This window comes from Oncorhynchus gorbuscha, linkage group LG05 (assembly GCF_021184085.1).
Source record: "Oncorhynchus gorbuscha isolate QuinsamMale2020 ecotype Even-year linkage group LG05, OgorEven_v1.0, whole genome shotgun sequence".
NCBI classification, from domain to species: domain Eukaryota; kingdom Metazoa; phylum Chordata; class Actinopteri; order Salmoniformes; family Salmonidae; genus Oncorhynchus; species Oncorhynchus gorbuscha.
In genome coordinates this window covers 4,798,534-4,812,420 of record NC_060177.1, presented here as the reverse complement: position 1 = coordinate 4,812,420, position 13,887 = coordinate 4,798,534, and the positions used below count along the sequence as shown (strand labels likewise).

Genomic DNA, 13,887 nt, shown 5'->3' with positions numbered 1-13,887 from the left:
TAGACAGGCTGATGTACAGCCCTCAGCTGTAGATCTCTGGTAAGGCAGGGATGGAGGGATGAGCAGATAGAGGGGGTGGAGGGAGGACTGAAATCATTGAGCTGCTCTGAGATCATCCACTGTCCCATTATTACAGCTCTCTGTGTTTCAGCCAGAGAGTCTACAGCTCTCTGTGTTTCAGCCAGAGACAGAGTCTACAGCTCTCTGTGTTTCAGCCAGAGACAGAGTCTACAGCTCTCTGTGTTTCAGCCAGAGAGACAGAGTCTACAGCTCTCTGTGTTTCAGCCAGAGAGACAGAGTCTACAGCTCTCTGTGTTTCAGCCAGAGAGACAGAGTCTACAGCTCTCTGAGTTTCAGCCAGAGAGACAGAGTCTACAGCTCTCTGTGTTTCAGACAGAGAGACAGAGTCTACAGCTCTCTGTGTTTCAGCCAGAGAAACATAGTCTACAGCTCTCTGTGTTTCAGCCAGAGAGACAGAGTCTACAGCTCTCTGTGTTTCAGCCAGAGAGACAGAGTCTACAGCTCTCTGTGTTTCAGCCAGAGAGACAGAGTCTACAGCTCTCTGTGTTTCAGCCAGAGAGACAGAGTCTACAGCTCTCTGTGTTTCAGCCAGAGACACAGAGTCTACAGCTCTGTGTTTCAGCCAGAGAGACAGAGTCTACAGCTCTCTGTGTTTCAGCCAGAGAGACAGAGTCTACAGCTCTCTGTGTTTCAGCCAGAGAGACAGAGTCTACAGCTCTCTGTGTTTCAGCCAGAGAGACATAGTCTACAGCTCTCTGTGTTTCAGCCAGAGAGACAGAGTCTACAGCTCTCTGTGTTTCAGCCAGAGAAACAGAGTCTACAGCTCTCTGTGTTTCAGCCAGAGAGACAGAGAGTCTGTCTGTCTGTCTGTCTGTCTGTCTGTCTGTCTGTCTGTCTGTCTGTCTGTCTGTCTGTCTGTCTGTCTGTCTGTCTGTCTGTCTGTCTGTCTGTCTGTCTGTCTGTCTGTCTGTCTGTCTGTCTGTCTGTCTGTCTGTCTGTCTGTCTGTCTGTCTGTTGCCACATGGTCAAGGCAGCTCCTTCATACTAGCAGATCAGTAGAGTCTCATCTCCATCCTCCTCCTCCTCCTCTTCCTCACTGCTGCTGGTGTTCAGTCCACTAGGCACCCCTATACCCCTCCTCCTCCTCCTCTTCCTCTCCTGGGTTGGCACTTCCAGGGCATGGAACCTCTGACTGTCGTCTGAAGACCCCGAGGGGGATGACGTCTGGGGGGAGGTCAGGGGGTGGTGGCAGGGCGGCTGGGAGTCTGGAGGTGGAAGGACAGGGGGTAACGGGGAGGTGAGCCCCATGGGGAGTAGCGTCGTAGAGCCACCCTCTCAGGTTGGCAGCCAGCCCCAAGACCAACTTCCTGGAGGCCCGGCGAGTGTAATGACCTGCGCTGCCCTCTAGGGGGCACTGCTGGCTCAGTATGCTGGGGGCAGATGTTAATGAGTCACTCTGCTGCCCAGGGGTGGAGAGCTCGCTGAGGGGCAACCTAACCCTCCTACCCGGCTCTCTGGGGAACAAGGAGACCCCTCGGATGGTTCACTGTCAGAGGGGAGGGTGGGGAGTGGGGGAGACTCCAAGGAGGGGTGGGAGGACTGGGACTGTGACAAGGCCTGGGTGTGGGCATGCAGGGTGAAGCCTACTGCTGCTGTAGAGCAGCGGGAGGGGGTCCTTGCTGGTCCCATGCCTGCCATGCCTCCCACCATGCCCGCCCCGCCACCTCCATCCCCAGCCCTGGCTCCAGGTCCCTCCGAGGTGTGGTAGGAGTGCAGGCCCAGAGCCACCTGAGACCCGGGGGGTGTGAGGAGGGGGATCTGGCCGCGGAGACGGGTCCCTCGGTGGAACAGACGGTTCCAAAGACGCCTCAGGCGGCGGTGTGACGTGGCCCGGCGGGAGGAGTGTCTTCTGATCTGCCTACGCATCGCTGTACGGATGTTCTGGAGCATGGAGGCCTGGATGAGGGGAGGGAGAGGAGGGAGGGAGGGAGGTAGGGGAGGGAGGGAGGGAGAGAAAGAGGGAGAGGAGGAGGGAGGGAGAGAGGGGAGGAGGGAGGGAGGGGAGGAGGGAGGGAGAGAGGGGAGGGGAGGGAGGGAGGTAGGGGGAGGGAGGGAGGGAGGGAGAGAGAGAGGGAGAGGAGGAGGGAGGGAGGGAGGGAGGGAGGGAGGGAGGGAGGAGAGGGAGGGAGAGAGAGAGGGAGAGGAGGAGGGAGGGAGGGAGGGAGGAGAGGGAGAGGGGGAGGGAGGAGAGGTAGAGAGAGAGGGAGGAGGGAGGAGAGGTAGAGGAGGAGAGGAGGAGGGAGGGAGGGGGAGAGGAGGGAGGTAGGGGAGGGAGGAGGGAGGGAGAGGAGGGAGGGAGGGAGGGAGGGAGGGAGGGAGGGGAGGGAGGGAGGGAGGGAGGGAGGGAGGGAGGGAGGGAGGGAGGGAGGGAGGGAGGGAGGGAGGAGAGGTAGAGAGGGAGGGAGGGAGGGAGAGGGAGAGGGAGGGAGGGAGGGAGGGAGGTAGGGAGGGAGGGAGGGAGGGAGGGAGGGAGAGAGGGAGGGAGGGAGGAGAGGTAGAGACAGAGGGAGGGAGGGAGGGAGGGAGGGAGGGAGGGAGGGAGGGAAAACTCGTCAGCAAGACCATCAAATCTGTCAATCATTTGTTAACCCGTTGTCATGGTAACACTCAGATCTCTCCCGTCAGAAATAGATCTTAACCAAGAGAGTAGCTACAGTATTAGATATTCACACCATCAGAACACAGGCAGACAGGCAGAACCCAGCTGCTACGAGAGCTACAGTCTGTGGTGTCAACTTTACAACAGGGATATCCACTACAGTCTGTGGTGTAAACTTTACAACAGGGACATCCACTACAGTCTGTGGTGTCAACTTTACAACAGGGATATCTACCCAGATCTCTGCTACAGTCTGTGGTGTCAACTTTACAACGGGGATATCTACCCAGATCTCTGCTACAGTCTGTGGTGTCAACTTTACAACAGGGATATCCACTACAGTCTGTGGTGTCAACTTTACAACAGGGACATCAACTACAGTCTGTGGTGTCAACTTTACAACAGGGACATCCACTACAGTCTGTGGTGTAAACTTTACAACAGGGATATCTACCCAGATCTCTGCTACAGTCTGTGGTGTCAACTTTACAACAGGGATATCCACTACAGTCTGTGGTGTAAACTTTACAACAGGGATATCCACTACAGTCTGTGGTGTCAACTTTACAACAGGGACATCCACTACAGTCTGTGGTGTAAACTTTATAACATGGATATCCACTACAGTCTGTGGTGTAAACTTTACAACAGGGATATCCACTACAGTCTGTGGTGTAAACTTTACAACAGGGATATCCACTACAGTCTGTGGTGTCAACTTTACAACAGGGACATCCACTACAGTCTGTGGTGTAAATTTTATAACATGGATATCCACTACAGTCTGTGGTGTAAACTTTACAACAGGGATATCCACTACAGTCTGTGGTGTAAACTTTACAACAGGGATATCCACTACAGTCTGTGGTGTCAACTTTACAACAGGGACATCCACTACAGTCTGTGGTGTAAACTTTACAACAGGGATATCCACTACAGTCTGTGGTGTAAACTTTACAACAGGGATATCCACCCAGATCTCTGCTACAGTCTGCAGTGTCAACTTTACAACAGGGATATCCACTACAGTCTGTGGTGTCAACTTTACAACAGGGACATCCACCCAGATATCCACTACAGTCTGTGGTGTGAACTTTACAACAGGGATATCCACTACAGTCTGTGGTGAACTTTACAACAGGGGATATCCACTACAGTCTGTGGTGTAAACTTTACAACAGGGATATCCACTACAGTCTGTGGTGTAAACTTTACAACAGGGATATCCACTACAGTCTGTGGTGTCAACTTTACAACAGGGACATCAACTACAGACTGTGGTGTCAACTTTACAACAGGGACATCCACTACAGTCTGTGGTGTAAACTTTACAACATGGATATCTACCCAGATCTCTGCTACACAGTCTGTGGTGTCAACTTTACAACAGGGATATCCACTCTCTGCTACAGTCTGCGGTGTAAACTTTACAACAGGGATATCCACTACAGTCTGTGGTGTCAACTTTACAACAGGGACATCAACTACAGTCTGTGGTGTCAACTTTACAACAGGGACATCCACTACAGTCTGTGGTGTAAACTTTACAACAGGGATATCTACCCAGATCTCTGCTACAGTCTGTGGTGTCAACTTTACAACAGGGATATCCACTACAGTCTGCGGTGTAAACTTTACAACAGGGATATCCACTACAGTCTGTGGTGTCAACTTTACAACAGGGACATCCACCCAGATATCCACTACAGTCTGTGGTGTCAACTTTACAACAGGGACATCAACTACAGTCTGTGGTGTAAACTTTACAACAGGGACATCAACTACAGTCTGTGGTGTAAACTTTACAACAGGGATATCCACTACAGTCTGTGGTGTCAACTTTACAACAGGGACATCCACTACAGTCTGTGGTGTCAACTTTACAACAGGGATATCCACTACAGTCTGTGGTGTAAACTTTACAACAGGGATATCCACTACAGTCTGTGGTGTCAACTTTACAACAGGGACATCCACTACAGTCTGTGGTGTAAACTTTATAACATGGATATCCACTACAGTCTGTGGTGTAAACTTTACAACAGTCTGTGGTGTAAACTTTACAACAGGGATATCCACTACAGTCTGTGGTGTAAACTTTACAACAGGGATATCCACTACAGTCTGTGGTGTAAACTTTACAACAGGGATATCCACTACAGTCTGTGGTGTCAACTTTACAACAGGGACATCCACTACAGTCTGTGGTGTCAACTTTACAACAGGAATATCCACTACAGTCTGTGGTGTCAACTTTACAACAGGGATATCCACTACAGTCTGTGGTGTCAACTTTACAACAGGGACATCCACCCAGATATCCACTACAGTCTGTGGTGTGAACTTTACAACAGGGATATCCACTACAGTCTGTGGTGTGAACTTTACAACAGGGATATCCACTACAGTCTGTGGTGTAAACTTTACAACAGGGATATCCACTACAGTCTGTGGTGTAAACTTTACAACAGGGATATCCACTACAGTCTGTGGTGTCAACTTTACAACAGGGACATCAACTACAGTCTGTGGTGTCAACTTTACAACAGGGACATCCACTACAGTCTGTGGTGTAAACTTTACAACATGGATATCTACCCAGATCTCTGCTACAGTCTGTGGTGTCAACTTTACAACAGGGATATCCACTACAGTCTGCGGTGTAAACTTTACAACAGGGATATCCACTACAGTCTGTGGTGTCAACTTTACAACAGGGACATCAACTACAGTCTGTGGTGTCAACTTTACAACAGGGACATCCACTACAGTCTGTGGTGTAAACTTTACAACAGGGATATCTACCCAGATCTCTCTGCTACACTCTGTGGTGTCAACTTTACAACAGGGATATCCACTACAGTCTGCGGTGTAAACTTTACAACAGGGATATCCACTACAGTCTGTGGTGTCAACTTTACAACAGGGACATCCACCCAGATATCCACTCACAGTCTGTGGTGTCAACTTTACAACAGGGACATCAACTACAGTCTGTGGTGTAAACTTTACAACAGGGACATCAACTACAGTCTGTGGTGTAAACTTTACAACAGGGATATCCACTACAGTCTGTGGTGTCAACTTTACAACAGGGACATCCACTACAGTCTGTGGTGTCAACTTTACAACAGGGATATCCACTACAGTCTGCGGTGTAAACTTTTACAACAGGGATATCCACTACAGTCTGTGGTGTCAACTTTACAACAGGGATATCCACTACAGTCTGTGGTGTAAACTTTATAACATGGATATCCACTACAGTCTGTGGTGTAAACTTTACAACAGAGATATCCACTACAGTCTGTGGTGTCAACTTTACAACAGGGATATCCACTACAGTCTGTGGTGTCAACTTTACAACAGGGACATCAACTACAGTCTGTGGTGTAAACTTTACAACAGGGATATCCACTACAGTCTGTGGTGTCAACTTTAGAACAGGGATATCCACTACAGTCCATGGTGTAAACTTTACAACAGGGACATCCACTACAGTCTGTGGTGTAAACTTTACAACAGGGACATCCACTACAGTCTGTGGTGTAAACTTTACAACAGGGACATCCACTACAGTCTGTGGTGTAAACTTTACAACAGGGACATCCACTACAGTCTGTGGTGTAAACTTTACAACAGGGATATCCACTACAGTCTGGGGTGTAAGTCTGTGATAATGTATCTATAATACCGAGACTGTAGTAGTGAAACCAGACGTTACCTGACTGGGGTTGTAATGATAATGTATCTATAATACAGAGACTGTAGCAGTGAAACCAGACGTTACCTGACTGGGGTTGTAATGATAATGTATCTATAATACAGAGACTGTAGCAGTGAAACCAGACGTTACCTGACTGGGGTTGTAATGATAATGTATCTATAATACGGAGACTGTAGCAGTGAAACCAGACGTTACCTGACTGGGGTTGTACACAGGGAAGTCCTCCACCGGAGGGATGAGGCCCTGGGCGATCAGCTGACCATAGGAGGGCGGAGCCTCTCTCTGAACAAACTCCGCCTCCAGACGGGTCATCTGGGTCTCAAATGCTCTAGGGAGAGAGGGAGAGAGAGAGAGAGAGAGAGAGAGAGAGAGAGAGAGAGAGAGAGAGAGAGAGAGAGAGAGAGAGAGAGAGAGAGAGAGGGAGAAGAGGGAGTGAGAGAGAGAGAGAGAGAAGGAGAGAGAGTGGGAGAGAGAGAGGGAGAGAGGGAAAGAGAGAGAGAGAGATATGAGTGTCTCCTGACCCCTCCTGTCAAAGCCTCCAGTATTTATGCTGCAATAGTTTATGTGTCGGGGGGCTAGGGTCAGTTTGTTATATCTGGAGTACTTCTCCTGTCTTATCCGGTGTCCTGTGTGAATTTAAGTATGCTCTCTCTAATTCTCTCTTTCTCTCTTTCTCTCTCTCGGAGGACCTGAGCCCTAGGACCATGCCCCAGGACTACCTGACATGATGACTCCTTGCTGTCCCCAGTCCACCTGGCCGTGCTGCTGCTCCAGTTTCAACTGTCTGCCTGTGATTATTATTTTGACCATGCTGGTCATTTATGAACATTTGAACATCTTGGCCATGTTCTGTTATAATCTCCACCGGCACAGCCAGAAGAGGACTGGCCACCCCACAGAGCCTGGTTCCTCTCTAGGTTTCATCCTAGGTTTTGGCCTTCTAGGGAGTTTTTCCTAGCCACCGTGCTTCTACACCTGCATTGCTTGCTGTTTGGGTGTTTTAGGCTGGGTTTCTGTACAGCACTTTGAGATATCAGCTGATGTAAGAAGGGTGGCAGGGTAGCCTAGTGGTTAGAGCGATGGGCTAGTAAACGGAAGGTTGCCAAACCCCGAGCTGACAAGGTACAAATCTGTCATTCTCCCCTGAACAGACAGTTAACCCACTGTTCCTAGGCCATCATTGAAAATAAGAATTTGTTCTTAACTGACTTGCCTAGTTAAATAAATCAAATAAATACAACTAGCTTCACATCCCAGTCAATCAATATCAAAGATGGTGGATGAATGAAGATGTCCCACTCAGGCTGTTTAAAAAATGAATTAAAAAAGATCTGTTCTGGTCTGCTTTAGGGGCTCTCCCATAGACACCAATGAATTAGCAGGTCTGGTCTGCTTTAGGGGCTCTCCCATAGACACCAATGAATTAGCAGGTCTGGTCTGCTTTAGGGGCTCTCCCATAGACACCAATGAATTAGCAGGTCTGGTCTGCTTTTTAGGGGCTCTCCCCATAGACACCAATGAATTAGCAGCTGGGGTCTGGTCTGCTTTAGGGCTCTCCCATAGACACCAATGAATTAGCAGGTCTGGTCTGCTTTAGGGGCTCTCCATAGACACCAATGAATTAGCAGGTCTGGTCTGCTTTAGGGGCTCTCCCATAGACACCAATGAATTAGCAGGTCTGGTCTGCTTTAGGGGCTCTCCCATAGACACCAATGAATTAGCAGGTCTGGTCTGCTTTAGGGGCTCTCCCATAGACACCAATGAATTAGCAGGTCTGGTCTGCTTTAGGGGCTCTCCCATAGACACCAATGAATTAGCAGGTCTGGTCTGCTTTAGGGCTCTCCCCATAGACACCAATGAATTAGCAGCTGGGGTCTGGTCTGCTTTAGGGCTCTCCCATAGACACCAATGAATTAGCAGGTCTGGTCTGCTTTAGGGGCTCTCCCATAGACACCAATGAATTAGCAGCTGGGGTCTGGTCTGCTTTAGGGGCTCTCCCATAGACACCAATGAATTAGCAGCTGGGGTCTGGCCTGCTTAGTTCACTGACTGTATATGAACCAGAAGAATAGTGGAATGTCTCGCTTCCTCTTCCCTCTCTGCCAACAGATTAGTAATAAACCCCAGGGGAAGTTAATGGGTGCACAGCCTTTTGACCTCTGACCTTTATACGTCCCAAATGGCACCCTATTCCCTAAATAGTGCCTATGGGCCCTGGTCAAAAGTAGTGCACTAAAGAGTGAATAGGTTGTCATTTGGGACAAATGACTGTAACCTCTGAGGGACTGAACCCGGGAAAACACAGTTATAGGAAATCATTACAGAACCATAAAACATCCTCTCTCTCTCTCAGTCTCTCTCTCTCTCTCTCTCTCTCTCTCAGTCTCTCTCTCTCTCAGTCTCTCTCTCTCTCTCAGTCTCTCTCAGTCTCTGTCTCTGTCTCTCTCTCCCTCTCACTCTCCCTCTCACTCTCCCTCTCACTCTCACTCTCCCTCTCACTCACTCTCCCTCTCTCTCTCTCTCTCTCCCCATCTCGCTCTCTCTCTCCCCATCTCTCCCCGTCTCTCCCCATCTCTCTCTCCTCTCTCTCCTCTCTCCTCTCTCTCTGTCTCAATTCAATTCAAGGGGCTTTATTGGCATGGGAAAAATGTGTTAACATTGCCAAAGCAAGTGAAGTAGATAATATACAAAAGTGAAATAAACTATAAAAATTAACAGTAAACATTACACTCATATAAGTTCCAAAATAATAAAGACATTACAAATGTCCTATTATATATATACAGTGTTGTAACGATGTACAAATGGTTAAAGTACACAAGGGAAAATAAATAAACATAAATATGGGTTGTATTTACAATGGTGTTTGTTCTTCACTGGTTGCCCTTTTCTTGTGGTAACAGGTCACACATCTTGCTGCTGTGATGTCACACTGTGGTATTTCACCCAGTAGATATGGGAGTTAATCAGAATTGGGTTTGTTTTCTAATTATTTGTGTATCTGTGTAAACTGAGGGAAATATGTGCCTCTAATATGGTCATACATTGGGCAGGAGGTTAGGAAGTGCAGCTCAGTTTCCACCTCATTTTGTGGGCAGTGAGCACATAGCCTGTCTTCTCTTGAGAGCCATGTCTGCCTACGGCGGCCTTTCTCAATAGCAAGGCTATGCTCACTGAGTCTGTACATAGTCAAAGCTTTCCTTAATTTTGGGTCAGTCACAGTGGTCAGGTATTCTGCCGCTGTGTACTCTCTGTTTAGGGCCAAATAACATTCTAGTTTGCTCTATTTTTTTGTTAATTCTTTCCAATGTCTCAAGTAAATATCTTTTTGTTTTCTCATGATTTGGTTGGGTCTAATTGTGCTGCTGTCCTGGGGCTCTGTGGGGTGTGTTTGTGTTTGTGAACAGAGCCCCAGGACCAGCTTGCTTAGGGGACTCTTCTCCAGGTTTATCTCTCTGTAGGTGATGGCTTTGTTATGGAAGGTTTGGGAATCGCTTCCTTTTAGGTGGTTGTAGAATTTAACAGCTCTTTTCTGCTCTGCATGCATTATTTAGTGTTTTACATTGTACACGGAGGATATTTTTGCAGAATTCTGTATGCAGACTCTCAATTTGGTGTTTTGTCCCATATTGTAAAGTCTCGGTTGGTGAGCTGGACCCCAGATCTCACAACCATAAAGGCAATGGGCTCTATTGTGACAGGAGATGAAAATAATCTGTCCATCAAACAATGGGGACAGAAACACAGGGCATTCACGGGACCTCATGGAACCACGGACCTGCAGAAACTGGACAACAGGGAGAAGCAGAGGAGATACCTATCATAGACTTCTCCCAGCTGACGCTTGACATGCCACCTACGCCACCTCCAGTGGTAGAAACAACCAGCTGGTATCATTAAGTAGAATCAGCCAACAGTAACACGGAAGCAGCAGAATGGGAGTCAGTTGTGCATGACCTTATATGGTAATAATAGCAATGTGAGAGTCAGTAGTGCATGACCTTATATGGTAATAACAGGAATGTGAGAGTCAGTAGTGCATGACCTTATATGGTAATAACAGGAATGTGAGAGTCAGTAGTGCATGACCTTATATGGTAATAACAGGAATGTGGGAGTCAGTTGTGCATGACCTTATATGGTAATAACAGCAATGTGAGAGTCAGTAGTGCATGACCTTATATGGTAATAACAGCAATGTGAGAGTCAGTAGTGCATGACCTTATATGGTAATAACAGCATTGTGAGAGTCAGTAGTGCATGACCTTATATGGTAATAACAGGAATGTGGGAGTCAGTAGAGCATGAAGTGCATGACCTTAGATGGTAATAACAGCAATGTGAGAGTCAGTAGTGCATGACCTTATATGGTAATAATAGGAATGTTGGAGTCAGTAGTGCATGACCTTATATGGTAATAACAGGAATGTGGGAGTCAGTAGTGCATGACCTTATATGGTAATAACAGGAATATGAGAGTCAGTAGTGCATGACCTTATATGGTAATAATAGGAATGTGGGAGTCAGTAGAGCATGACCTTATATGGTAATAATAGGAATGTAGGAGTCAGTAGTGCATGACCTTAAATGGTAATAATAGGAATGTGGGAGTCAGTAGAGCATGACCTTAAATGGTAATAACAGGAAGCAGCAATGTGAGAGTCAGTAGAGCATGACCTTAAATGGTAATAATAGGAATGTGGGAGTCAGTAGAGCATGACCTTAAATGGTAATAATAGGAATGTAGGAGTCAGTAGTGCATGACCTTAAATGGTAATAATAGGAATGTAGGAGTCAGTAGTGCATGACCTTAAATGGTAATAATAGGAATGTGGGAGTCAGTAGAGCATGACCTTATATGGTAATAACAGGAAGCAGCAATGTGAGAGTCAGTAGAGCATGACCTTATATGGTAATAACAGGAAGCAGCAATGTGAGAGTCAGTAGAGCATGACCTTATATGGTAATAATAGGAATGTGGGAGTCAGTAGAGCATGACCTTATATGGTAATAACAGGAAGCAGCAATGTGAGAGTCAGTAGAGCATGACCTTATATGGTAATAATAGGAATGTGGGAGTCAGTAGTGCATGACCTTATATGGTAATAATAGGAATGTGGGAGTCAGTAGAGCATGACCTTATATGGTAATAACAGGAAGCAGCAATGTGAGAGTCAGTAGAGCATGACATTATATGGTAATAATAGGAATGTGGGAGTCAGTAGAGCATGACCTTATATGGTAATAACAGGAAGCAGCAATGTGAGAGTCAGTAGAGCATGACCTTATATGGTAATAATAGGAATGTGGGAGTCAGTAGTGCATGACCTTATATGGTAATAATAGGAATGTGGGAGTCAGTAGAGCATGACCTTAGATGGTAATAATAGGAAGCTTCCGTTTAACACACAGGCCTAAGGTTACGTAGGTCTACAGCCCCAGTGGGAACTTCCCCTTCAAAAAGGTATATAAAGAGAACAGACATCATAAGACAGCATGATCCTCGTTAACATGTGAGACAGACTTCATATGGAGGATCATCACAGGTACATTGACTATTGCACTATACGCTTTTTGTTAGACTATATTTGGAGAACGGGATCATTTTGCCTAAGTACTTATTGGATCACTATCTGAATATACTTGGTTGAATTTGGTGACCCCGAGACTGAGTCTACGAAACACAGAGGTCTAAACACCTCTTGAATACAGACAAAGTGGCGGTCACTCAGTGAGACATCAGGTACAGATGTGATTGGCAATACAAGGAAACAGCCAAGTACCAGTTACAATATATTGAGTTCATACACAGAGTTGGAAGTGTATTAAGATACTGGAATTCGGAATCTAGCGTTAGCGCTGTGAGAATACTAATTACAGGAAGGTGACCAAGGGGCTGAGCATTTAAGGTAATTGAACTATTCTTGCTATTTAGTCAATATTGTTACATTTACATTTAAGTCATTTAGCAGACGCTCTTATCCAGAGCGACTTACAGTTAGAAGTGTTAAAGCATTTGAAGTTATGCAATATTATCTGGCATAGCTTAAAGCATGAATGATTGATTGAGCATTATTGATGTATTAGAGAAACTGTAGAACCATTGAATTGTAATAATGTGTATAAGACAAAAAACAGAGTGATTTAATAAAAGCTTGAAACTTTGACAACTAGGCCAGATTAACGATCTGGAGAGCAAACGCCTTTGACACTCTCACTGAACAGAAAGTGACCCTGGTTCAAGTGATTGCACTAAAGAATATTTCATTGTGTGGTGTCACGCCTTGGTCATTGTATCTTGTGTTTTTGTTATATGTTTGGGTAGGCCAGGGTGTGACATGGGTTTATATGTTGTGTTTCGTATTGGGGTTTGTATTAATTGGGAGTGTGTACTATTAGGGGTGTGTCTAGTTAGGCTTGGCTACCTGAGGCGATTCCTAATTGGAGTCAGGTGTTTCTCGTTGTCTCTGATTGGGAACCGTATTTAGGTAGCCTGAGTGCGCGTTGTATTTTGTGGGTGATTGTACCTGTCTCTGTGTTAGTCACCAGATAGGCTGTAATTAGTTTCACTCCTTTGTTGTTTTCTTCTTCAGTTATTTCATGTACCGCATTTATCTTCATTAAAGTCATGAGTAACCTACACGCTGCATTTCGGTCTGACTCTCTTACAACTGACGAACGACGTTACTTGTGGACAATAATATATTTTTTAAGAGAGTCAAAACATATACCAATACTAGTTTCAGAGTGACTAACTTGCTGACGAGCATAATGACTAATAGAGGAAGTTATTAGGTATTGATATATACAACGGTGAAGGTAACTTGAGGTTAAGGAAATATAGGAGGAATCCATAACGCTTAATAATATTTAAATAGGAGTATATCTATCCAAGACCTCATACTAGACCGGAAAATAAGGGAGTGACAACGTGAACGAAGGAACAAACCCAACTCACGCCAAGGGCCATTAGGAATAAATAGGAGTGTTGGTGGGGCCATTAGGAATAAATAGGAGTGTTGGTGGGGCTATTAGGAATACATAGGAGTGTTGGTGGGGCCATCAGGAATAAATAGGAGTGTTGGTGGGGCCATCAGGAATACATAGGAGTGTTGGTGGGGCCATCAGGAATACATAGGAATAAATAGTGTTGGTAAATAAGTGGGTGGGGCCATCAGGAAATAAATAGGAGTGTTGGTGGGGCCATCAGGAATACATAGGAGTGTTGGTGGGGCTATTAGGAATACATAGGAGTGTTGGTGGGGCCATTAGGAATACATAGGTGTTGGTGGGGGCATTAGGAATACATAGGAGTGTTGGTGGGCTATCAGGAATAGAAACCATCAATGGAATAAATAAATAGGTGTTGGTGGGGCCATTAGGAATACATAGGAGTGTTGGTGGGGCCATCAGGAATAAATAGGAGTGTTGGTGGGGCCATTAGGAATAAATAGGAGTGTTTGGTGGGGCCATCAGGAAT

The 13,887-nt window shown here is 46.3% G+C and overlaps 1 protein-coding gene across 1 annotated transcript in view; it reads right to left on the bottom strand.

The window, feature by feature from the left end:
* Nucleotides 1-1,065: 1,065 nt before the first annotated feature.
* LOC124035378 (low-density lipoprotein receptor-related protein 3-like) overlaps nucleotides 1,066-13,887 on the bottom strand; it is a gene marked incomplete at its 5' end in the record, with an annotated part of 59,822 nt that continues 47,000 nt past the window's right edge. Inside the window, 3 exons of the mRNA XM_046348838.1 lie at nucleotides 1,066-1,286; nucleotides 1,569-1,977; nucleotides 6,603-6,735. Of these exons, the coding sequence (XP_046204794.1) occupies nucleotides 1,066-1,286; nucleotides 1,569-1,977; nucleotides 6,603-6,735 (763 nt within the window). The remainder of the gene's footprint in view (nucleotides 1,287-1,568; nucleotides 1,978-6,602; nucleotides 6,736-13,887) is intronic.